The following is a 23,936-nucleotide window of genomic DNA, read 5'->3' as shown; positions in this document are numbered from 1 at the left end:
GATGAGGATGAGGATGTTATCACACGTCAATATAATATACTTAAATGATTATTATTTAGTACGTAATGTTTTTCAATTTGCATTTTTTTGGGAAAAAAAAACATTTTGTACGTAGTAGGGAGAGTGAAGACAAATGGAAACGATAAAATAATACTATTACAGAGAAATAATGCAAAAAAAGGGTCAACTTTAAGGTAAGGAGAGGGGAGACTTGATCAACATCTGGAGCAAGGTAATGGATTTTATTGGTCTAAATTAAATATATTAAGATGATTGACGTAGTAAACAAAAGTTGTTGACACTTGACACTGACTTCTTTACGTTATGCTACATTTTCTTTAATGGTAGTCTGTATTAACAGAATTATGATATGAAAAAAGGGCCTTAGATTTGGTGTCTTATACTATATGATATCAGATGATATACAAGTAGTTGCGTCAAATGAACGATTTGTATGCATCCCAAGTGAGGCTCTAAGTAGTCATTACCGTCCAAGTTTTAGCCAAAAATCATAGCCATAATCATCTTCATATCTATAAGTAACTTGTGAGCCAGAAGTGGTGAATAAGATTTAGTCAGTTGGAGTTGGGATTATTGGACTGAGTAAAAGGTTTGAGAGTTTTATTTGGAATCCAAACTATTTAGCAAATGGATTTAAAGGACGAGGATCTAATGGTAAGCACCCTCCACTTTCAACCAAGAGGTTGTGAGTTCGAGTCATCTCAAGAGCAAGGTGGGGGAGTTCTTGGAGGGAAGGATGCCGAGTAGGAGTGTACAAAGGAAACCGGCAAACCGCACCAACCCGATAATCCGAGTCAAACCGATAGAAAAAACCCGATTATGGTTTGGTGTTGGAAAAAAAACCCGAGCATACTTGGTTTGGTTTGGTTTTAACTAAAGAAAGTCAAACCAAACCAACCCGACATTACATATACAGAAATTTTAGATATATTTAATATATAAATATACTCATTGTGATGTAATTTATAAATATTTCTTAAAAATTTCATAATTTTATCTTTTAAGGTATTATTTCAAGGTTGGACTTAGAACTTTTGAATGTTCCAATAAGTTTTATAGCTATTAACATTAGTAAATTAAATAACTCTAGCAAAAGCCCAAACCAAAATCAAATCAATACTAATGTTAACAAAAGACATTCAATTCAATACTACGAACGGGAATGTATTGAATATCTATTTTTTGTTTTGCAATAATTTAGATAAAAATGCATAACCTATTTTATTTTTTCTTTAGCGTTTAGTCATGTAATTAATACTCCCTTATTAGTCTACTTATTTTAGCATGGCTTAGTACTTTTAGATTATGTTTATTTTTATTATGGTTTTTTAATTAGCAATATTTATATTACATAATTTTATTGTCTTTATTGTTGAATATTTAGGATAATGTCATGACACATCTCATATTTTGTATTATTTTCTTGGAAAATACTTTATATAATCGTATCTTATTAGGATTAAAGAAATATTTTGAGCACAATTTGTATGTTTTGTTCTACGAAGATTTTACTGGGAAAAAAAAATTCGAAAAACTCGAATAACCCGAAAACCCGAGAAAAACCGAGAGTGAAAAATCCGAGTTTTATTGGTTTGGTTTGGTCTTTAGATTTAATAACCCAACACAATTGGTTTGATTTGGTAATTGTAAAATTCGAACCAACCCGATCTATGTACTCCTCTAATGCCGAGGGTCTATTGGAAACAGCCTCTCTAAGGTCTGCGTACAGACTACCCTCCCTAGACCCCACTAGCAAAATTATACTGGGTTATTGTTGTTATTGTTTTAAAGGAATAGCGATTATAAAGAAAGGGATTATGCGTATCCTCAACTATGTATCAGTCTAATTCTCCTCTCTTTTTGCCTTAGACTTCTATTGCAATGCTCTTAATATAGTTAGTATTTGCCTTGTAATTCCAGTTACTCTTGATTTATTACAATCAGTTAGTTTAGGGGTTGTTTGGTACAATGGTAGGATTAGTCATTACACTTTATATAAGATAATTAATTCTACTATTTTAGGGGTCATCTGGTGTGAGGTATAAGAAGGTATAGTGCTGGTATAAAAATTTAATACCACCTTAATACTTCGTTTGGTTAGAAAATCAGGTATAAGTTATCCCAGGATTAAAATTAACACCGGGATAACTTATATCTTATAGAGGGTGGAGTAATTAGCACCGGTATAATTATACATTCTTCATACAAATTATGCAATTGTCATATTTAATACAACATACTAAACAATGGATAAAAAACAATCACAGCATAACTAATCTCATCATAACTTATCCCAACATAACTTACCCCGGCATAAGCCGTATTCAAACCAAACGACTCCTAAGTGTAAAAGTTATCCCGGTATTAGCTAATACCGCAAATCAAATATAGGATAAAGATAATCCCAAACATTATATGGGTTATTTCAAAAAAAAACTTGGGGCTAATTCCCATGCGTAGGTTTCACAAGAAACGTCTTAAATAAGTTCCAGAGATTTGGAATTTTGCCAGACATCAACTGGAGTGAGGCTTTCTCTCTGCTGATGACAAGTATATAACATCAATTAAAAAGACAATTCAAGAAACTATTTACTAATATTGCTAGAACGGATCTAAAAAGTAGACAAAATTTGTTAGTAAAGAAGTTATTAATGTAGAACATGTCCATTCTCTCTGTCTCAATCTTAAATTAGTTAGGTCAGTAATACAAGTGACCTATATTTATTACTTGATGAAATTCGTCATAATCTAACTTTTGTTAGTTCGCGAAACTCTTTAAGCTTGTCTGAAGGACAACTGTGCAGACAATATCATAGCTAGAAGCGTTACAGTAGAATGACTGAGGAATCATAAGCAAAGAAATCAAATCAAAAATTTTGATCATGGAGCCTTCTCGAGGCACTTGAATATCAATGTGAAAGCATAGAACTTTAAGTTATCCGCGGAATTAATAAGACGGAAGACAATTTCAATTTACCTATGACATTCTTATTATCAAATATAATATACTCAGAATAAACAACAAGCTCGCTGCAATCCGGGGCAAGCATTGCCGGAGAACGATTATCCATGAAATGGATGATGGGGCGTAACAAGTATTTATTCCTTTTTTCAGTATGCCGCTCTCTTTCTCTTACTCTCTCATATATAATAACAGCCTGGGGAGATAGCCAAATTGGTAGGTTCATACTACTATATATTGGAGGCATGGGAAAATGGTTATCTGGACAAAAAGTTATTAAGAACGTCATAATGGGTGGTTATCACTAAACAGCTGCTTCAGTCTATAAGGAAGCTTGAGCGATTTCTAATGCCTCTTCCACTGAGGATGCATTTTGAAGTTTGCTTTTGTCAACGGTAGGCTGATTCCGTGCAAGTTTTGGAAGCAGTTGGAATTCCTGAAATTATCGTTGAGAACTATCAGTTTCACATCATATATTTTCCAGCCAACAGTAGAAACATGCAATCCAGTTATGAATTTTTAGATACCATAAGACTAAGGCAATCAAGTTTCACTGAATGATGAGATTCTAGATTAAAGAGGCAGGCAGCAGTAATAGGAGAGAAATTAAGCAAAATCCTGCCTTTTTAGGTAGGAGACAAACTTAAATTCATTTCTCTTTCAGAAAGGTCATCTAATAAGCATGGAATAACAATACAGACACTATAAATGAGAAGAACATTTATACCATATTGTTCGTTGTGCAATAGTTCAGAAGACCAATGAACTTCTAGGAAAAATAAAGTTGCTTGATGCACTTCTCATGTTTGCAAGCTGTTTCAGGAAGGAAGGAGGGCGCAGTGGTTTTTGGCGGAGATGCAAGTGCTTCATGATGTAACGTTCATGTGACGAAGCCTTTATGTTACTATAGTATGATTTTATCTATTGCAGGAGCTGAGCATTTAATTCAAAGCTAATACCATGATAGAACAAACCAAGTCTTTTGAGCTTTTGACATCTAAGCAGTCCCCCAAAACATTATTCGTCTGTGCAGTAACAGAATCTAAATATTTCATTTTAGAACTCCTGCCAGTTGAAATTAACTATCAACTCTAGGCAAAATACATAAGTTGCCCCTGAACTATGGACCAAATCCCTGTTACACACTTTCGGACAGCGAAAATAATCTTACACACTCAACCTTTCAAAAGTGTGTCTAATACACACCTTCTTTAGCCAGTACAAGTAAAACGTATACCAGTGTAATGCACGCGTTTGAATTTAGTCTGTTTATAATTATTAAACCCAACCCACTCGTTTTAAACTTAACCCTTATTTACTGCCCCACTCGACCCATACATCTCTTATCCTCCCCACCCCACCCATCCCTTTCCCTCACCATTTCTACCATTCTTTCTTCTTCAATTACAACCCCTAAATGTCATGCTACTATTAAGTGAATATAATAATAATGGCTGAAAATGGACCCAGAGCTTTTGATTTGGTACTTCATGGATGGGTCTCCTAATGTCAGTGGTGCTTGTGCTATAGAAGCTACTAGTTAGTATTCTTTGGTTGTTGATTCTGTTAAGCTTGAATGTTCAATTGTTCCTCCTTTAAATCTCAGCAGCCATGGCAGATAGAACCCACAAGAAAATACTCATAAAAATATTTTGGCGAGATATCCAAACTTCCCACCGGCCGGAGTAAGCAAAACTCCATTTTCGACAAGCAAAAGACGTAAAAAAGGAGGGTTTTACTGTAAATTCCATGGCATTGGAGAACATCACAGGTGGAGATGTAAAAGACCACGGCAAATAGAAATCACAATTTTGCTCAAGTCGTCCAATTGGTCCAGTTTGCTGGAAGAGGGGTTGGGGACGAAGGTATTAGTGTTTTAAGTTTGTTTTTTTTGTATTTTGTGTGAAATAGTAAATGGTAGAAAAGGATAAAAAGAAGAAGAATTATTTAAACCGTTGGATCAATTAATTCAAATCTACACCGTTCAAATAATGTTGCAGATTCTCATTTATGACCTTTTCACACGCTCCTTTTGCGTGAAATTTACTTGGTCAAAGAAGGTGTGTATTAGACACACTTTCGAAAGGTTGAGTGTGTAAGATTATTTTCGTCATCAGAAAGTGTGTAACAGGGATTTGGTCCCATAGTTCAGGGAGTAACTTATGTATTTTGCCATCAACTCTACCATTGAACTTCCCTAATTTTTCCTGAGCTTCCTTCAACTAGTGAGCACATGTATGACTCCTTCCCCGGACAAAGTATTTATATCCTGGTACGAGTATATTTGAACCCAAATTCCATATTCAGGAAAAGATAAGTGACTAGTACTGTTATGTGGTTTAAGTAGCATATAAGTGATCATAAGAATGACCGTTATGTCACTAAGGAAAAAAAATATTCACAGAATCCTAAAGCATACTAAGCAAAAGCAGAGGAAAACTTTTGTAGATGCAAGTGATGGCTATGGTAGGAAACCACAGCAATCTTTACACTATGTAATACAGAGCAATGTGATTAGCAGTGACATATATAATCCATTATGCATATGACACATACATAAGCACACTTGTGAGTGAATTAGCTTAAATTTCTGATTGCTATAAAATATTTTCATATTTCTCATACTTTAAATTCTATCGACATCGATTTTAGAGGTACTCACTTTACCGCCCAATCAAAAGGTGAAAACTCATACTTTAAATTTTATCGACATCGATTTTAGAGGTACTCACTTTACCGCCCAGAAAATTTTGGTATGGCACAAATGATCACTTTCTTGGAGAGAAAATTAAACACAGACGCTTCCCCCACAAGTCACCTTTCTTTTTCTTTTTCTTTTTCTTTTTCTTTCCTTGCTAGGTTTTTTAGAGTAACAGTATTAAAGGTCAAGAGTGAGGCAAAAGGAAAATAACTGATGGCTCTTTAGACATTTATGCAGCTTGCAATACATATAGATAACTATAGATAACTGCAAAATTTGACATGAGATCCTTCGAAGAGTGCATACCTCAGGACTCCCACTTTCAAGAAGAACCCCCTTCAACTTACCTGCAAAAGATGTATGTTTATATCACTCTTCTTTTGCCCTGTACCTATTAGTATCACCTTTTTGAAGTACAACTTAAAAAGATACAGGGAAAGAAAAATAAACCTACACAACCAGACACGCCCAAAAAGAAGGAATAAGTGCATACCAGAGTCGATCCAAAATGTTGCAACCTTTGGATCAAAATTCCCAACTTCAACGGTCTCCCCAACTGATCAAAAGATGGTAGAATCAATACCAGCTATGGAATTATTCATACATGAAGTATAACAATTTGGAAATGATCAAAAAAAGCAGCAAAAATATGTTTACCGCTGTCCCCAAAGAATTGCCACCAAACTTTCCTAGGGCTTCCTTCATATTCAAAAACCCTAGAGTAGAAGTATGGTAAATAGTCATACCTGCATTCAGCAAACAATACAATATTTAGGAAGATTCAATTGAAAAGAAGCTTATCCTAGATTATGAACTGAACTTTGATCAACTTACGTGTGCGTATGTGCAGTTAGCAATGATTTAATACAATGTTGTGCAGATTTACGAGCATGGTCAACGTGCTCCACCCGTGCAATTCGGTTGTATATCTGCATGGTTAGCATCAGTCAACTCATTACACAAAAATAATAGAAAAATGTATAAAGTTAGTCAGAAGATCTAACCTTCAATGGAAATGCTGCAACATCTCCAATGGCAAAGATTCCAGGTATGCTTGTACGGAACTGGCCGTCCACCTAAATTTAAAAATTAAAGTGTAATCATTACTAGGAACAATCAAGCCCTTACTTTCTGAAGGTATGTTAACAGAAAGAAGCACCCTCATTCTCTTCAGATTTCTCAATTTTGCCCAGAAACAACATTAGAAGGACTGAAGTTACAGAAGAGTTAATATCATCTGGACACGCGTAAAAGATCCTCTTTTTAATTCTGGAACCAATTTCTTCATTGGTCTTACTACGTACTGCCATTGTCAAACAACGAAAGAGCTCTGATGATCAGGAGTAATAAACCATATACAATCTTCTCACCTTTCAATTGAGAGAAACTGAAAGACTTCTTTGGAAAAGGGAAGTTTCTTTTGCCTCTTTTTCTTTATTTTTTCTTTTTTAACTAATCAGAGTAAACAGACAAATTCAAAAAAATTACATGCGTGCATTTTCAACAAAACCATAGGTCAAGTACGAGTTGGAGCAATTTGCTCTGAAGATGAATAGTTTCGTCTCATGGAAGAGCAGCAAATTTCACTGCCTACCTTCTGATGTACTAGACTATGCCTACTTCAGATGTAGTTAAGACTTCTTGTAGACAGTAAGACTGATGTACTTCACAGAAACTTACAGATGAAGAAAAAACATGCAAGAACATACATTAAGATTTAACTTTAAGGTAAGAATTATTTTGATTCGTTGATTCACCATTTCAACTTATAGCATATCATGTTTTGGTGGAAGATTAAGACCATGACCAATTTGCAGTTAGGAGAGTGGTTTAGCCATAAATACTAACTATATTTGGGGGGTCCCCAATTTGAACAATCCTAGCAAAGATATAAATAGAGTGCTAACCGCAATTCCACCAACAGTGCTGTTTAAGCCAACCACGTCAAATGGACTGACAGCAGGTTTTGCTCCAATACCAATAACGACCTGCAAATTCATAAAGGATATGCAAATGATTTGAGCTCTTCAACTTCTTTATCTGCACAATCATACGAGGTACTCCAATCCTCCGTGAAATAAGAACTTGATAGAACATGAGTAATCGTTGTTGTACCGTGTCTGTCTCTATACTTGATCCGTCTTCAAGCTTAACTGCAACTACCCGGCCATCTGGACCAGATTCTAGATGTTTTATCTTAGCACCCTGGGAAAAGATAAATTCATTTAGAAGATTATAAAATTGGTTGAGAAAGGAGGTAGACTATCAGAACTAGAAAGGAGAAAGGAGGAGACCTTGACGAATTTGACGCCGTTGTCTTGGTAGAGTTGCTCATACTTTTGGGCAAGAGAAGGAGTGAACAATCTTGGCAAAAGATGCTCTTCTGGGAAAATTATCTATGTTCCCAACAAAGTTAGTGAAAGCAGGAGTATACTGGTACCACATTCAAATGCAGGCAAGTTTTAAACTTCAGAGGAATAAGAAAAATAAAATGCTTCATTTGTAAGGTAATAAGCTGGGATATTATGCTTCAGATACTCTTTGAACAGAGGACTTATTAGTACAAGAAAGGAACACAGACTTCTTTTGACTTGTAGAAAAAACATAACTTTCGGAACTTCACATGTTATTATTCCTTATATTGTCATCAACAGGTATTGCTTCTATAGTTCTATGGTAATTTTTCTACCAAATTAGTTTTCACGAAAGAAAGAGGTAATCATGGTTCATGAATTAATGTTTCTTATTTATTTCTCACAAACAGCATTTCTTATTTAAGAAAGTGAAAAGAAGTATTAAAGAGAACTCACAGTTGTATCAAGTTTCCAGGCCACAGCAGCTGCAGCAACTTCCATTCCTATATAGCCACCACCAACAACCACAAGCTTTTTTGCTTTCCCCTAAAATAAAACAACATAAATTAGGAATATTATCATTCATATAACTCCAGAAGACCATCCATATTCAAAAGTTATGGGATGTATCTTTAAATTTTAAAAGACCATTTATAAGCATAGAAATGAGCACGATCTTACCAGTGAGGAAATTAATGAATCAGCATCAGCCACATCCCGAATATAGTGAACCCCCGGCAAACTTCCTCCAATCTTCTCAGGAAATCTGAAATCGATTAATCACTAAATGATTAAACATCTGGTAGTTTAACCAGGATTGTAGGGCATATCAGTTGATACAAATTACAGCAATAAAATAATACAGCAGATGGAGGATATGATGTTTATTCAAGGGGAAAAAATCTTTTCCTGGTCCATTTTCTGATTGGACCAAGGCGCAACTGGATGAGTGTAAATTCTGATCTCTCCTCTATAATTAACAGGTTCGGATAAGCAGCACTCTAGTATAGCAAGCAAGGTCACCTGGATGCCGTACATCCGGTTGCGATTATAAGGGTGCCATACTTGAGAAGCTTTCCTGAATTTGTCGTCAGAGTTTGCTTTTCTATATCAATTCCTGTTACAGGATCTTCATATAACATCTGCAAAAGGTAAACATTTATCTTCAATTAGACTTACCTGACATTTAGAATGCTGGAGCTGAATAATAGAATAAAATAAGAACAAAATGAGATCATGTTTCCTCTCAAATTCTCCTAAAATTCCTAACTAGTACATATATTCTCAAATCTTCAATCAATTTACCTTGCTTTCTTTTGAGCAAACCAAAAAAAAAGAATCACAATTACATCAGACTTGTACAAGTGGCAACACAATATACAAAATTGCAGTACCTCTATCCCTTGTTCGTTGTACCAATCGGGAGTTTGCCTCTCACCACCAGAGCCAACGCAAGTATGAAAGCCCTAAAAAAACAGAGTTACATGGTATTCCTCATCAAATGCTGAAATTTGGTATTGACAATGACAGAGAAGCTACAAATGTTTCCAAAGCATGCTAAATAAAACAAAACCAAAGCTCACCGGTAAACGTGCTGGCTTTTTGTCTGTTGGAAACAAATATGCTTTAGTTAATGCTGGACGTTCATATGGTGCATATGGCTGCACAACAAAAAGGAAAAAATTTCAAAACAAACCAACAGGAGCAAAGTAACAAACCTTAAATCTAACATTACAGGCATCCAACCAATTAGATTCCTTTATACATCTTCAACTACAATAAATTGCTGAAAAGACACAACTATCTAAATATGATTCATATGAATAATCATCACAAAGTATCAAAAACAACTTTTATGTCTCAGTCTCAAACTAATTTAGGCCGGCTACATAAAACCTTTATATCCAGTCCGCTCCATTTGGATCCTTTTCCTTACTCAATAATTTGTATTTTAAGCACCAAGAAAAAAAACAATTAGGGTTTCGCTAACACTATGGGCTCCAATACCAACGTTGGTCCATAGCAAGGTTTCAAACTCCTTGTATGTGCATCGTGCTACTTTGACGTTGAACCAAAGCCCTAGAGGCACAAATTTTAAATACCATTGGCCAGCAAAGTTTGAAACTTTAATAAATAATTACACAAAAAAGCTAATGGAGTAGCATGGACAGTGAGGATTCATTAAGCGACCGCAACCTTTTTTGGATTGAGGTATAGTTGTTGTTGTTGTTGTAGTTGTAGTTGTTTTTGTTATCTCTAAACTAACATACAAATTTCCTCAACAAAATATAAATGTACTAAACACTTAAACTTAATACTTTGTTAGTATATAATTACTCGGAGATAGAAACTACTCAACCAAAATTACCTCTTTGGTCACAATGCAGAGCTTTCCATTAGCTTGTCCATGTTCAACAAAAGTTTTAGCTGCATATCCAGCTGAGTTTCCTCCTCCAACTACTACATACCTACAATCATCCAAATTTCAAATTCACCAAATTATTCACACATTTAAAAAAAAAAAAAAAAAAATCAAACACCAGAGTATCATTTATCTGCTCAAAAGTGGAACTCGACAATGAAACTCACTCTCGATTCTCATTAGCAAACGAAGAAGCCGCCGCAACGTAACTTCTCCGGAAACTTCTAGAAGAAATCCGAGGAATTCGATTTAACGAAGCTGATTGAGGACACCAGAGTGAAAGACCTTGCTTAAACGACATCGTATTGGGCATGGTCGCCATTAATCTTTGAACTGCAACTACAATAATAAATGAAAATAAAAAGAGCTGAAATTTTAGGATTCAGAGAGAGATATTTTGAAGTGATGAAAGGAAGAGATGAAGTTAATACCTGAAGACATAGGGATAAAAAGTGTGAAACACTGATCTGAAATTAATAATTTAATATTGACATGTACTGATTAATTATTGGTGCCAATTGGCTCTATTGCTCCCTAGTTCTGACTCTAGAGATGGCCGAAACGTCGCGACAATAGAGAAAAGTCGTGATTGACTCGTAGGTAGCACAGAAGAGACGCTTATCTTTCTGAAATTGCGTCAGGGTTGAAGATGATAAACGCAGATGCCAGAAATGGGTGCGAGCTAATCTTTTGTATGAAGACAAATTTATGTATACATTCCTATTTCTATTTTGAATAACGATGGGGTTTTCATTCATATTCTAATTTACAAACTCACAATCTCCGTCGAAAATGCCTATATTATATCTTACATGCCTATTACAACTAAATAAATAATAATTAACCCGCTGTTATAAGTTAAATCGCACTAATAATATAAAAATTTATGAAAAATGTATATTTTAGTATAATAGCTGATAAAATATATATTTTTATATATCTATATATAATATGCATATTTATATATACTTTTGAATGTAATTAGTTTTAGCGACCGAAACTCTACTGCACTTATGTTCGGCGTTTCCTTAGTGTAGGGCGAGGAGCGGATCAGCGTGTTTAATCGGCATAGTAAAATAGAGCTCTTCTTTAACACTACTCATTATTATATAAAGAAAATGTAAGCTATCATTGTGAAGTATGCTTAAGAGCATCAATTAGTATATTATACTAGGCATATCTTAATTAGTATATTATGATGCTATTACAAAGTAATATCGTAAAAAAAACATCCTTCCGCCTCCCTAAATTCGTTCATGGAGTAAGGTCTGCGTATACATTACCCTCCCCAGACCCTACTTATGGGATTCTACCTGATTGTTGCATATAAAGTTATAATATTGGTGCAAGGGATGGACTTAGAACGTAAAAATTGCACGGGGCACACTATTTGGTCGTCCCCATTTAACTTATACTCATTTTTTAAAAACTTTTAACTTGTACCCACTTTTTAAACAACTTCAGCCCCCTTTCTCCTCCTCCTTCTCCATCACCATCACCGGACTAGAGAGAAAAAGGTCACTATCTCAATTATTGAACACTAGCGTCTAGCCCGTGAAAGGCTTGACTTCCTTCATCTTCATTGCTCAATTTTTTGCTATCTGCTTCTCTCTTTTTTTACCCATTCAATTAGAATGGAATCACATAGATGTATTTGTCACAGAAATACACCCAGCATCATTATCACATTTTGTTTCTTATTGCACAACAATCAGTTGGAAACCTCAATTCCAAAAATTAAATTTTTGAGCATTAATTGCAGTGTTACTTGTAAGTAAGATTGACAAAGATGACAGTGACACAGAAATGCTTCGTAACGCTTACTCATGTGTTTAACGATGACGTCGATAATGAAAATGGTGTTGCTGCCACAAGAACAATGAACTTCAGCTCTTCGTCAGTTACAAAACAAAAACTTCAGCTCTAGAGCTTAAGTTCGCCAGTTATAAAAACTTCAGCTCTAGAGCTGAAGTTCGCCAGTTATAAAACAAAAACTCGCCAGTTACAAAACAAAAATTTTAGCTTTAGAGCTGAACTTAGGTCCGTCTACTAGAATGCTAAAGTTTTGCATGATTGACTTTGCTACTTCAGCCCGTTTGCTGAAGTTATGCAAAAAAACAGGTACACTTGCAATTTTTTTTGCAAAGCTGGCACAAGTTAAAATGTGACACAAAAATCGGGTATAGATGCAAATGCCTCTTAGAACACAAACAAATATGCCTGAAAGGGGTCTGGCTGCTTGGGCCTGGACCGAAGCAGTGAAACGGAGATAAAACGCAAGTGCATAGATAGTCATTTTCAGAGATGCTATTTAGAGATTATCCAGTACTTATTTTGTCGTGAAATTTTAAACTAAAAATCTTAATTTAAGGACAATTCAAGACATTTTTATCTCGGAAAATTAAACTAAAAAACTGAAATTCAGGACGCACTGACTAATTCCTAAATAGCAGTCTTTCGGAATGGCTGCTTGGTATCATTTCTGCTGACACCAAAAGCCCAGAGACTTGTTCAAGTTTGTAGAAGGTTATGTTGAAGAAATTGCATGATCTGGAGCAAGACTAGAAAAAGGTTTCTCTTGGTTACCGCTGCAAAAACAAGCAATGAATACAGTCATAAAGCAGTAAAGCACCATTACTAGCATTTATAGTCTGTTTGGCCAAGTTTCTCAACAGAAAAAAAGTATTTTTTTCCCAAAAGCACTTTTTCCCCTAATTTGAGGTGTTTGGCCAAGCTTATTTGAGAAAAAAGTGCTTTTGGAAAGAAACAGAAACAGTTTCAGAGAAGCAGAAAAAAGTAGTTTCTTTCCAACAGCAGAAGCAGAAGCAGTTTTGACTTTTCTTCTTACCTAAAATACCCTTAACAAAATATAGTATATACCAAAATAACCCTTAAACCTAATACTTAGGATATTAATTTATAAATATTTCTTCTTATTTTTAGGAAAACTTTCTAATATATAGTGACTTTAGGGGTGAATGCTTTTATATTTGTTGAAGGAATTTTAATATATTTAACTTATATTAAAAGAATTAAGCACTTTTTAATTTTATTTTCATATTTTACTTAAATAAAATGAATTTTTTTAATTATTGCATGTAATAACAAAATTTTGATATTATTTATTTACTTATAATATTAATTATTAAGTAAATCTATTCATGTCCTTATTCGTAATTTAACACTTAAAAGCACTTTCTAAAAAACTTGGCCAAACACAAATTATTTCTCAAAAGTGCTTTTCAGACTGATTAGGCAAACACAAACTGTTTCTCTCCAAAAGTACTTTTTTCAAAAGCACTTTTGAAAAAAGCACTTTTGAAAAAGCACTTTTGAAAAAAGCACTTCTTAAAATAAGTTGATTTATCCAACTTGGCCAAACAGGCTATTAATCATGTCATTAATAATCTATAGCCTTTTTTGAGCAAAATATTACAGTGCGTCGATGTTATTGAAAATAATGAGTTGTTAGGAGATATATCTGTTGGACTTTAAGCCATTGGGCTTTAAAAGAGAAGAAGTGTGAATTGGAAATGGAGGGAAATAAAATGGAGGGAAAATGAAAATTTGAAGAAGTGAACTTTTGTCTTGCACTTTGTCCCTCATTGGTGAGGGACAATCACATTTATGTGCTTATATATAGATTCACTTCTTAAAGCTCTTAAAAGGAGTTGAAGAGAATGAACCCTCGCGCCGTCGTCGTCGCTCGCTCGGCTCGGCTTCGGCTTCGGCTTCGGCTTCGGCTTCGGCTTCGGCTTCGGCTTTGTCAAATCGATCGATAAGATTATTTTTGGACAAAATTTATTTAATTATTTAATAATTAATTAAATGCCAAATCACTGCTGAACGTTCAAAGGGCCTCACTAGCCGCGGTTCTGCCGCGACCGCGGTAGAATCGCGGCAGTCAGATTCAGAGAAGCTCTCTGGCCGCGGTTCGGCCGCGATAGCAGTAGAACCGCGGCAGGTCGCGTATTTTCTAAAAAGGCACCTTTCCAGACACCTCTTCTGATATTTGCCTATAAATTATGAGGCAAGGCTGCATCTTCCAGATACGAAAAAGACTCTACAACTTTTTTCTTTCTGAATATACTGCATCCTAATTCGCAGTCTCTCTCTCTCATATTCGTAAGTGTGATTTTGCTCTGTTCTTTGAGTTCGTTGGTATCCTGCAGTTTGTATTGCCACTGTTGCAGGAAGGTTTATTCCGTTTTATCCTGGGAGGATTTAATCCATTACCTTGGCAACGTGTGAGGGGATTAAAATTCCTTAAGGACGCACAAGAAAATTGTGGACTCGGAATATTTCTGATTCTTTACTATTTTATATATTTCATTATTCTTCTAACAGTTTCCTGAATTTTGTTTTAACTCAGTAACGTTCACAAGCTTAAGGAATTTTAATTTTTACTAACGTTTCTGTGTTGATTATTAAATTATTTTCTTTATACTTTGTTGGAGACTAAAGCCTTGTTGCTTTCTACTCCTATAATTGTTTCTGTCCGGTTTAAAGTATATAAAAACTTTGTCGGAATAATAAACGTACGGGTTTGAAGTATATAAAAACTTCACCATTGTTACGTGTTGTATGGTTGGTTTGGTATTCAGTTTGAAGATATCAAAAACTTCACTGATTAACAAGTTCTGTATTGTTTTCAACTTTACAGAAATATGACGAATGAAAACCAAACTAATGGAAGTGTTGCGGGAACGGTTGCTGCTGTTACAAGCCGTTCTACTCCTGCTCATGCTATGGCACCGGCAGAAAAACCCGGAAAGTTTTCCGGGATTGACTTCAAACGTTGGCAAATGAAGATGCTCTTCTATCTTACTACGTTGAGTTTGCAACGTTTCATCAAGGAAGATCCTCCGGTCATGGCTGATAATACTCCGGATGATGAACGACTTGTTATAACTGAAGCATGGAAACATTCTGATTTCTTGTGCAAAAATTACATATTGAGTTGTTTGGAAGATGGCTTGTACAATGTCTATAGTGTCATGGAAACTTCAAAAGCATTATGGAATGTACTAGAGAAGAAGTACAAGACTGAGGATGCCGGACTTAAGAAGTTCGTGGCTGCAAGGTTTCTGGATTTCAAGATGATTGACACTAGGTCCGTCATAACTCAAGTCCAAGAATTACAAGTCATTGTGCATGACCTCCTTGCTGAAGGTATGACCCGAATCAATAATTTTATTAATAAGATTTATCTTATTATTAATTATGAATTTATTATTGAAGGTATGGTCATAAATGAGGCCTTTCAAGTCGCTGCTTTCATTGAAAAGTTACCTCCGTTGTGGAAGGATTTTAAGAACTATCTTAAACACAAGCGGAAGGAGATGACACTAGAAGACTTGATTGTTCGTCTGAGGATAGAAGAAGACAACAAAAATGCTGAAAAGAAGTCACGTGGAAACTCGACAATAATGGGGGCAAACGTTGTTGAGGAGGCGCCACAAAATAAGAAGAGGAAGAAGGCTTCAGGACCAAAGAATTACCCAAGCAGGAAAACGTTCAAGGGTAATTGCCACAACTGTGGAAGATCTGGGCATAAGGCCGTGGATTGTCGTGCGCCCAAGAATGATAAGAAGAAAAAGAATCAAGCTAACATGGTTGAAGATGAAATGGAAGACTTATGTGCCATGTTGTCTGAATGCAATTTGGTAGGAAATCCAAAAGAATGGTGGATAGATTCTGGAGCCACCCGCCATGTTTGTGCTAACAAGGAGTTATTTTCTTCTTATACCCCCGCAGGACCCGACGAGACAATCTTCATGGGAAATTCATCTACGGCCAAAATTGAAGGAGTTGGCAAGATTGCGTTGAAGATGACGTCGGGAAAAATAGTGACTCTAAATCAAGTCCTCCATGTTCCAGAAATTCGCAAGAATCTTGTGTCTACCTCACTTCTTGTCAAGAATGGATTCAAATGTATTTTTGTTTCTAATAGTGTTGTACTTAGTAAGAACGATGTATATGTAGGAAAAGGTTACCTAAATGAGGGCCTTTTTAAGCTAAATGTAATAGCAGTTCCTATCAATAAAGTGAATGTTTCTTCTTACTTACTTGAGTCAAACACTTTATGGCATTCGCGTTTAGGTCACGTAAACTTCAAAACATTGCGGAAGATGATAAATCTAGAAGTATTGCCAAAATTTGATTGCATTAATTCCAAATGTCAAATATGTGTGGAATCAAAGTATGCTAAGCATCCTTATAAGTCCGTTGAAAGGAATTCAAGTCCTTTAGACTTAATTCACACAGATATTTGCGACATGAAGTCAACACCATCTCGCGGTGGGAAAAAGTATTTTATTACTTTTATTGACGATAGCACGAGATACTGCTATGTTTATTTACTTAATAGTAAAGATGAGGCAATTAATGCTTTCAAGCAATACAAGAGTGAAGTTGAAACGCAACTAAACAAAAAGATCAAAATGATAAGAAGTGATAGGGGTGGCGAATATGAATCTCCTTTTGAAGAAATTTGTTTGGAAAATGGCATTATTCACCAAACAACTGCCCCTTACTCTCCACAATCTAATGGAATTGCGGAGAGGAAGAATCGAACATTGAAGGAGATGATGAATGCATTGCTAATAAGTTCTGGCTTACCACCGAACTTGTGGGGGGAAGCTATACTTACAGCTAACCGGATAATCAATCGTGTACCTCATAGTAAAACACAGTCCATTCCTTATGAAAAGTGGAAAGGAAGGAAGCCTAGCTTGAAATACTTCAAAGTGTGGGGGTGTTTAGCTAAGGTACAAGTTCCTAAACCTAAAAGAGTTAAGATAGGTCCAAAAACGGTTGATTGTGTGTTTATTGGATATGTAACCAATAGCAAGGCATATCGTTTTCTGGTTCATAAATCAGAAAATCCTGAGATTCACATTAATACGATAATAGAATCAGATAATGCTGAATTCTTTGAAACTATTTATCCGTATAAAAAGGAAAGTGAAGTGACCTGCCAAAAGTCAAAACGACCTCGGGAGGAAATAACAGATGGTATGTCTAATGAAGAAAATCCAAGAAGAAGTAAACGTCAAAGGATATCTACTTCATTCGGTCCAGATTTTCTGACTTTTCTGTTAGAAAATGAGCCTCGTACCTTCAAGGAAGCAATGTCTTCCTCAGAAGTACAATATTGGAAAGAAGCTGTCAATAGTGAAATAGAATCCATATTGAGCAACCATACCTGGGAGTTGGCTGATCTTCCTCCGGGTAATAAAACGTTGGGTTCTAAATGGATTTTCAAGAAGAAAATGAAAGACGATGGTACTATTGACAAATACAAGGCAAGACTTGTTGTCAAAGGATTTAGACAACGAGAAGGTCTTGACTATTTTGACACATACTCGCCGGTAACAAGAATTACATCTATTCGGATGCTAATAGCGTTAGCCGCCTTGTATGGTCTTCAAATCCATCAAATGGATGTAAAAACAGCCTTCTTAAATGGTGATCTTGAGGAAGAAATTTACATGAACCAACCTGAAGGGTTTGTGGTTCCGGGAAAAGAAAAGGATTAAAACAAGCACCCAAACAATGGCATGCGAAATTTGACCAAACAATGTTGTCAAATGGTTTTAAGATTAATGAATGTGATAAGTGTGTTTACATTAAGAACGTTCAAAATCATGTAGTCATTGTTTGCTTATATGTTGATGATATGCTAATAATGAGCAAAGACATTGCCGACATTCAAGCTACTAAGCGTATGCTTGCTAGTAAGTTTGATATGAAAGACTTAGGAGTTGCCGATGTAATTCTAGGAATTAAAATCCAGAGGACTCCTCAAGGTCTAGCTTTGTCTCAATCACATTACGTGAAAATGGTACTTGAAAAATTCAAACACTTGGAATTTAGAAGTGCAAGGACTCCAATTGACTTAAACCATCATCTTATGAAGAATAAAGGCGAAAGTACGTCTCAATTGGAGTATGCTCGTGTGTTGGGAAGTCTAATGTACATCATGAACTGTACCCGACCTGATATAGCTTGTGCAATAAGTAAACTTAGTCGATTCACAAGTAATCCCAACAAGCATCACTGGGTGGCTATGAAACGAGTTCTGGGATATTTGGAGTATACCCAAGACTACGCTTTGCACTACAATAACTATCCTGCGGTTATTGAAGGATATAGTGATGCTAATTGGATAACCGGCTCATCAGAAACAAAGTCCACAAGTGGATACGTGTTTACTGTTGGTGGAGGAGCAGTATCTTGGAAGTCTTCCAAACAGACATGTATCGCTCGCTCTACAATGGAATCAGAGTTTATAGCATTGGATAAAGCCGGTGAAGAAGCTGAATGGCTTCGGAATTTTTTAGAAGACATTCCGTTCTGGCCAAAACCTTTGGCTCCTATTTGCATACATTGCGATAGTGAGGCTGCAATAGGACGGGCAGGGAGCGTTATGTATAACGGAAAGTCTCGTCATATACGACGAAGACATAATACCGTTAGACAACTACTTTCTAGTGGAATTATCACTATTGATTATGTAAGATCAAAGGATAATGTTGCGGATCCACTTACAAAAGGCTTAACTAGAGAGGGAGTTGAGAAATCATCTAAGGGAATGGGACTATGGCCGAGGACAAGTCAACATGGCGGTAACTCTACCTAAAATTTTGGATGTTCCGAGATCTAGGTTCAAGGAGCTCAAACAAAGTTGTGATTGACCGGTTCAACATTGTCAAAACAAAATCTTTGGTCCATTCTCGTGATGAAGACAATGTTCAGTAACAAGGATAGAACTTTACACGTTCTTTAATGATTACCTAAGTTTGATGAGGTATTTATCAAATAATGTCAATCTAAAGGATTACACGTTTAGGAATCACCTATGTAAGTGTGAAGAAGAAGCCGCTTCAATGAGAATTCTGTAAGGCCAATTCTCTATGCACTTATGATACCAGGCGGTGTTCATGGCTAAAACGAACACAACAATGAGAACCAAAAGACGGTTAAGGGTTGGTTGTGTGACATATGGCTGTCTAGGTATACACTAAAAGTTCGACGGTTCAAAGATATCAAATCTACCGATTGACCGAGTATATCCGACATATGTTCACTACGGAAAGTTCAAAGGGAAACCTACTTATCCAGATGCAATTAATCCTTACTTGCAAAATCACATAGCTTTCATCTATGATCTTTCTTGATACAGCCATTCCCATTCATGTGGGGGATTGTTGGACTTTAAGCCATTGGGCTTTAAAAGAGAAGAAGTGTGAATTGGAAATGGAGGGAAATAAAATGGAGGGAAAATGAAAATTTGAAGAAGTGAACTTTTGTCTTGCACTTTGTCCCTCATTGGTGAGGGACAATCACATTTATGTGCTTATATATAGATTCACTTCTTAAAGCTCTTAAAAGGAGTTGAAGAGAATGAACCCTCGCGCCGTCGTCGTCGCTCGCTCGGCTCGGCTTCGGCTTCGGCTTCGGCTTCGGCTTCGGCTTCGGCTTCGGCTTCGGCTTCGGATTTGGAATAAGTGTGAATTGGAAATGGAGGGAAAATGAAAATTTGAAGAAGTGAACTTTTGTCTTGCACTTTGTCCCTCATTGGTGAGGGACAATCACATTTATGTGCTTATATATAGATTCACTTCTTAAAGCTCTTAAAAGGAGTTGAAGAGAATGAACCCTCGCGCCGTCGTCGTCGCTCGCTCGGCTCGGCTTCGGCTTCGGCTTCGGCTTCGGCTTCGGAAAATCGATCGATAAGATTATTTTTGGACAAAATTTATTTAATTATTTAATAATTAATTAAATGCCAAATCACTGCTGAACGTTCAGAGGGCCTCACTGGCCGCGGTTCTGCCGCGACCGCGGTAGAATCGCGGCAGTCAGATTCAGAGAAGCTCTCTGGCCGCGGTTCGGCCGCGATCGCGGTAGAACCGCGGCAGGCCGCGTATTTTCTGAAAAGGCACCTTTCCAGACACCTCTTCTGATATTTGCCTATAAATTATGAGGCAAGGCTGCATCTTCCAGATACAAAAAAGACTCTAGAACTTCTTTCTTTCTGAATATACTGCATCCTAATTCGCAGTCTCTCTCTCTCAAATTCGTAAGTGTGATTTTGCTCCGTTCTTTGAGTTCGTTGGTATCCTGCAGTTTGTATTGCCACTGTTGCAGGAAGGTTTATTCCGTTTTATCCTGGGAGGATTTAATCCATTACCTTGGCAACGTGTGAGGGGATTAAAATTCCTTAAGGACGCACAAGAAAATTGTGGACTCGGAATATTTCTGATTCTTTACTATTTTATATATTTCATTATTCTTCTAACAGTTTCCTGAATTTTGTTTTAACTGAATAACGTTCACAATATCATATATTGACTAATACATTATCAAGAAACAAAAGAGAACAATAATATTATTTTAGAAGTGTCTCAATCTGCAAAGTTTAGGAGCTGATTAAACAATGAATACCAGTCAAGTAAACTTCTCACGAAACATTAGTTTTAGATTTTAATGGGACCGACTGTTTTGCATGCCCCTTTGAATTATGAACTAGCAGCCAGCAGGCGTATATTATTTATTGTTAGAACTTAAATGGGACCAATTAATTTGTTCGTTGAATCAGGAACTAGCAGAAATATAATTTATTAACGTTACGAAGAAAACTTTCTGCTGGTTCATGACTTTTAACTTTTTTTAGCGACACGAAGATGGATTATTGGGTCTGGATTATTTAATGAGTATTGCTATAATATCTCTTATATGAGACTTTTTTCGCTCGTCCAATAAAATATATTTTGTAATTCTTCCCAATCTCATCCCTTCCCGCCGATTTTGTGGTAGTTTGATAGAATTATTAGTCCAAAGATTAAGTAATATACCGTACACTATAAAATTTTATAGGCCATTCGTATTATTTAACATGTTATAATAGTCGGTTAGTTATAGTTTTTTATCAAGGTAACATTATAAGTCGAAACCTCTATTGTTCTTTATATAGTTTACTAGTTGCTACTTCTCTTTTCTGGCTTTCTTATATTCTTGTTTGATTGACTTTTCTTGATATCTTGATTAAAGTCTAAATCAACAAATTGTTTACAAATTGTTCTAGCTACTTTGATTATGAACTCTTACCTGCAAAAAAGGGACTACGAAAACACATGCCTTTTAAACATTTTCCTACGACTAGATTCATTATTTCTTATCCATTTTTTGATTAAACATCCAGATTATTGAGCTTTTTCATCTTTTCTTTGTTTTGCTCGTCTTGTGTAGAATTAATTATCACAAGATGCATTGCACTGCTATTTTTAATATGTGCACACTAATTAGGTTGATAAATAAGGTTTAGTGGATGGTTGTAATTGCTGTAGTTGGAAATTCTTTCTAATATGTCATCCTTTTCCTCTCGCTCTCAAATTTCTAAAATTGGTTATTGTCAGGAATAGTTATTATTAATGACTTAGTCGGTGAGCACAATATTTTTATTGGGAAAAGGACGGTATAATAGCTTTCAAAATAATACCGAAAAAATATACTACAGTCAGACCTCTCTATAACAGTATTCATATATAACAACACTTCACTGTAAAATTCAAACTTTTCCGGAACCAATTTTCATGTTATGTTATAATATATGTTTTCTATAACAATACTTCGCTATAACATCTAAAGATATTCGGAATAAACGAGGTTGTTATAGAGAGGTTTGACTGTATATTTTTTGCATATATTTACATTTTGCATGTTATATACAAAATTCGTACGCACTTTTTCGACTACGGAATGTAAATAGTTTCTGACGCGGCTAAAAGTTTAAAAACCCCATATGTATTCTTGTGGGGAATCAACCATCCCAGTAGCTTCCTTATACACTTTGTATTATTTATGTCTTGAATTTTTTCCTTGTTTAGTTTTTCTTATTTTGATTGTGTACTAGTTAATACACGATCTTCCGCGGCCTAAAACAAATTGATAGAGCTCAATGGTCATATTAATGCTAAACAATCAATCTACTATTCATTTCTTTTTACAAAATGAAACAAATAAAAACTTGAATTATAGTATACGAATTATCACAAAAATTTGTCAGCCTTTTGCAAACAGAGATTTTTCCTCTGTAAACAGCAGAGAACAAAACAAAAAAGCAATAACAAAATAAACTAATTCCAATCCCCAGTTGAAAATTGTAAAAATTGAATCTTTTTTTTAAAGTCAATATGGAACTGGTGGTGACATTTTACCAATTTGATCAAGAACATCAAGGACTTCAGCTCTGCTCCTTACAATCCTGTGAAACACTTCCCTAATCTGTTGCTGTAACGGCGTTAGCCCTTCCTCCATTTTCCGGCATATCTCCGCCATCTCCGCCACCTGCTCCGCCACCTCTTCCAGCTTCTCCTCCTCTGCCGGAAACTGAAAATTTTCGGCGAAATCCACCAAATTCTGTGCCACTTTCTCCATTTTCTGCATTTCATCTAATAACCCAGTCGTTCCCTTTTTCTCCTTTTTCTTCCATTCCTCTGCGATTTTATCTTGCAGCGCAATCAAAGCCTGTCCCCAATTCAAATTCCTCGGCAATGGAAGATGTGTTAACAGACCTGTCCGTTCCTGACACGGAATCGCCGCCACTAGGGCCCACATCACGAACACGAAAATCGTGCCCATAGCATAAATCGGGACCGCCAGTCCCGTCGGCTCACCGCCACGTGGCGCAACGAGATTGGAGGCCATAGCCTGAATCTGTTTCGAAGCGGACCACGATTTTGCCACGGACCATGACATAGAACGAAAAGTTCCATTAGTTCTATCTTTATTATTATTCCCAGCACCACCGCCACCACCACCGCTACGCCTGCCAAATGACCACGTGCGCTCAGCAGCTTTTGCGTGATAATTATTCTCCTTATCATCTAACATCATCGACGTAAGCAACGTGTTCAACGCCTTTTTGGCTCGTCTTACTTGTCCGTCTCCCATTGGCTTTTGCTCAAACGCTGTAACAGCGATTTGAGCTAGCTTTTGCCAGTGATGCACGAGTTCTAACCCGTGCGTCACAGCGTTACAAATATCAAGAGACTTGATCGAACGTTCTAAAATATCAGGAACAAGACGGTCCAATGGAGGTTTCGAAAATTGAACAGGATCACGTCCAATTAAAACAAGGGCTTTAAATTCAGCCTCACAACATAGGAAAACATCGAGCAATTTACGAAACCATGAAATTGAGAACAGAGGTGATTGATCTATTGCTGGAGAATCTGTGGTAGATGGAGGATCGTTTGGTAAAAGATCGGAAAATCGATCAGCGACATGTTTTTGGAAAAGTTCAAGGTCTTCGATGTCTTGTTCATGATTGTTTTCCATATTGGAAACTTGATTCCGGCGAATGCTTATCCGATTAAGGAATGATCCTTGATTATCCGTCATCGGCATGGTTGTTTCCGACGAAGAATTTTTTTCAGTTGTGTGTTTGTTTTTGGGGAGAATTGAAGGAGA

The 23,936-nt window shown here is 36.1% G+C and overlaps 2 protein-coding genes across 2 annotated transcripts; both read right to left on the bottom strand.

Moving 5' to 3' along the window:
• Positions 1 to 2,987: 2,987 nt before the first annotated feature.
• LOC104223412 (monodehydroascorbate reductase, chloroplastic/mitochondrial) lies at positions 2,988 to 11,151 on the bottom strand. Its single transcript, XM_009774846.2, has 17 exons — positions 10,892 to 11,151; positions 10,628 to 10,799; positions 10,407 to 10,506; positions 9,622 to 9,699; positions 9,433 to 9,504; positions 9,062 to 9,180; positions 8,720 to 8,804; positions 8,495 to 8,584; positions 7,979 to 8,080; positions 7,800 to 7,889; positions 7,592 to 7,672; positions 6,689 to 6,760; positions 6,519 to 6,613; positions 6,342 to 6,430; positions 6,178 to 6,240; positions 5,991 to 6,031; positions 2,988 to 3,419 (listed from the first exon to the last, which is right to left on the bottom strand). The coding sequence occupies exons 1-17, from the start codon at positions 10,899 to 10,901 to the stop codon at positions 3,306 to 3,308; spliced, it is 1,473 nt and encodes a 490-aa protein (XP_009773148.1). The 5' UTR covers positions 10,902 to 11,151; the 3' UTR covers positions 2,988 to 3,305.
• Positions 11,152 to 22,477: 11,326 nt separating this feature from the next.
• LOC104223413 (protein ROH1A) lies at positions 22,478 to 23,936 on the bottom strand. Its single transcript, XM_009774848.2, has one exon. The coding sequence runs from the start codon at positions 23,871 to 23,873 to the stop codon at positions 22,653 to 22,655; it is 1,221 nt and encodes a 406-aa protein (XP_009773150.1). The 5' UTR covers positions 23,874 to 23,936; the 3' UTR covers positions 22,478 to 22,652.

Source organism: Nicotiana sylvestris, chromosome 8 (genome assembly GCF_000393655.2).
Source record: "Nicotiana sylvestris chromosome 8, ASM39365v2, whole genome shotgun sequence".
NCBI classification, from domain to species: domain Eukaryota; kingdom Viridiplantae; phylum Streptophyta; class Magnoliopsida; order Solanales; family Solanaceae; genus Nicotiana; species Nicotiana sylvestris.
This window is presented reverse-complemented; position numbering and strand designations above follow the sequence as displayed.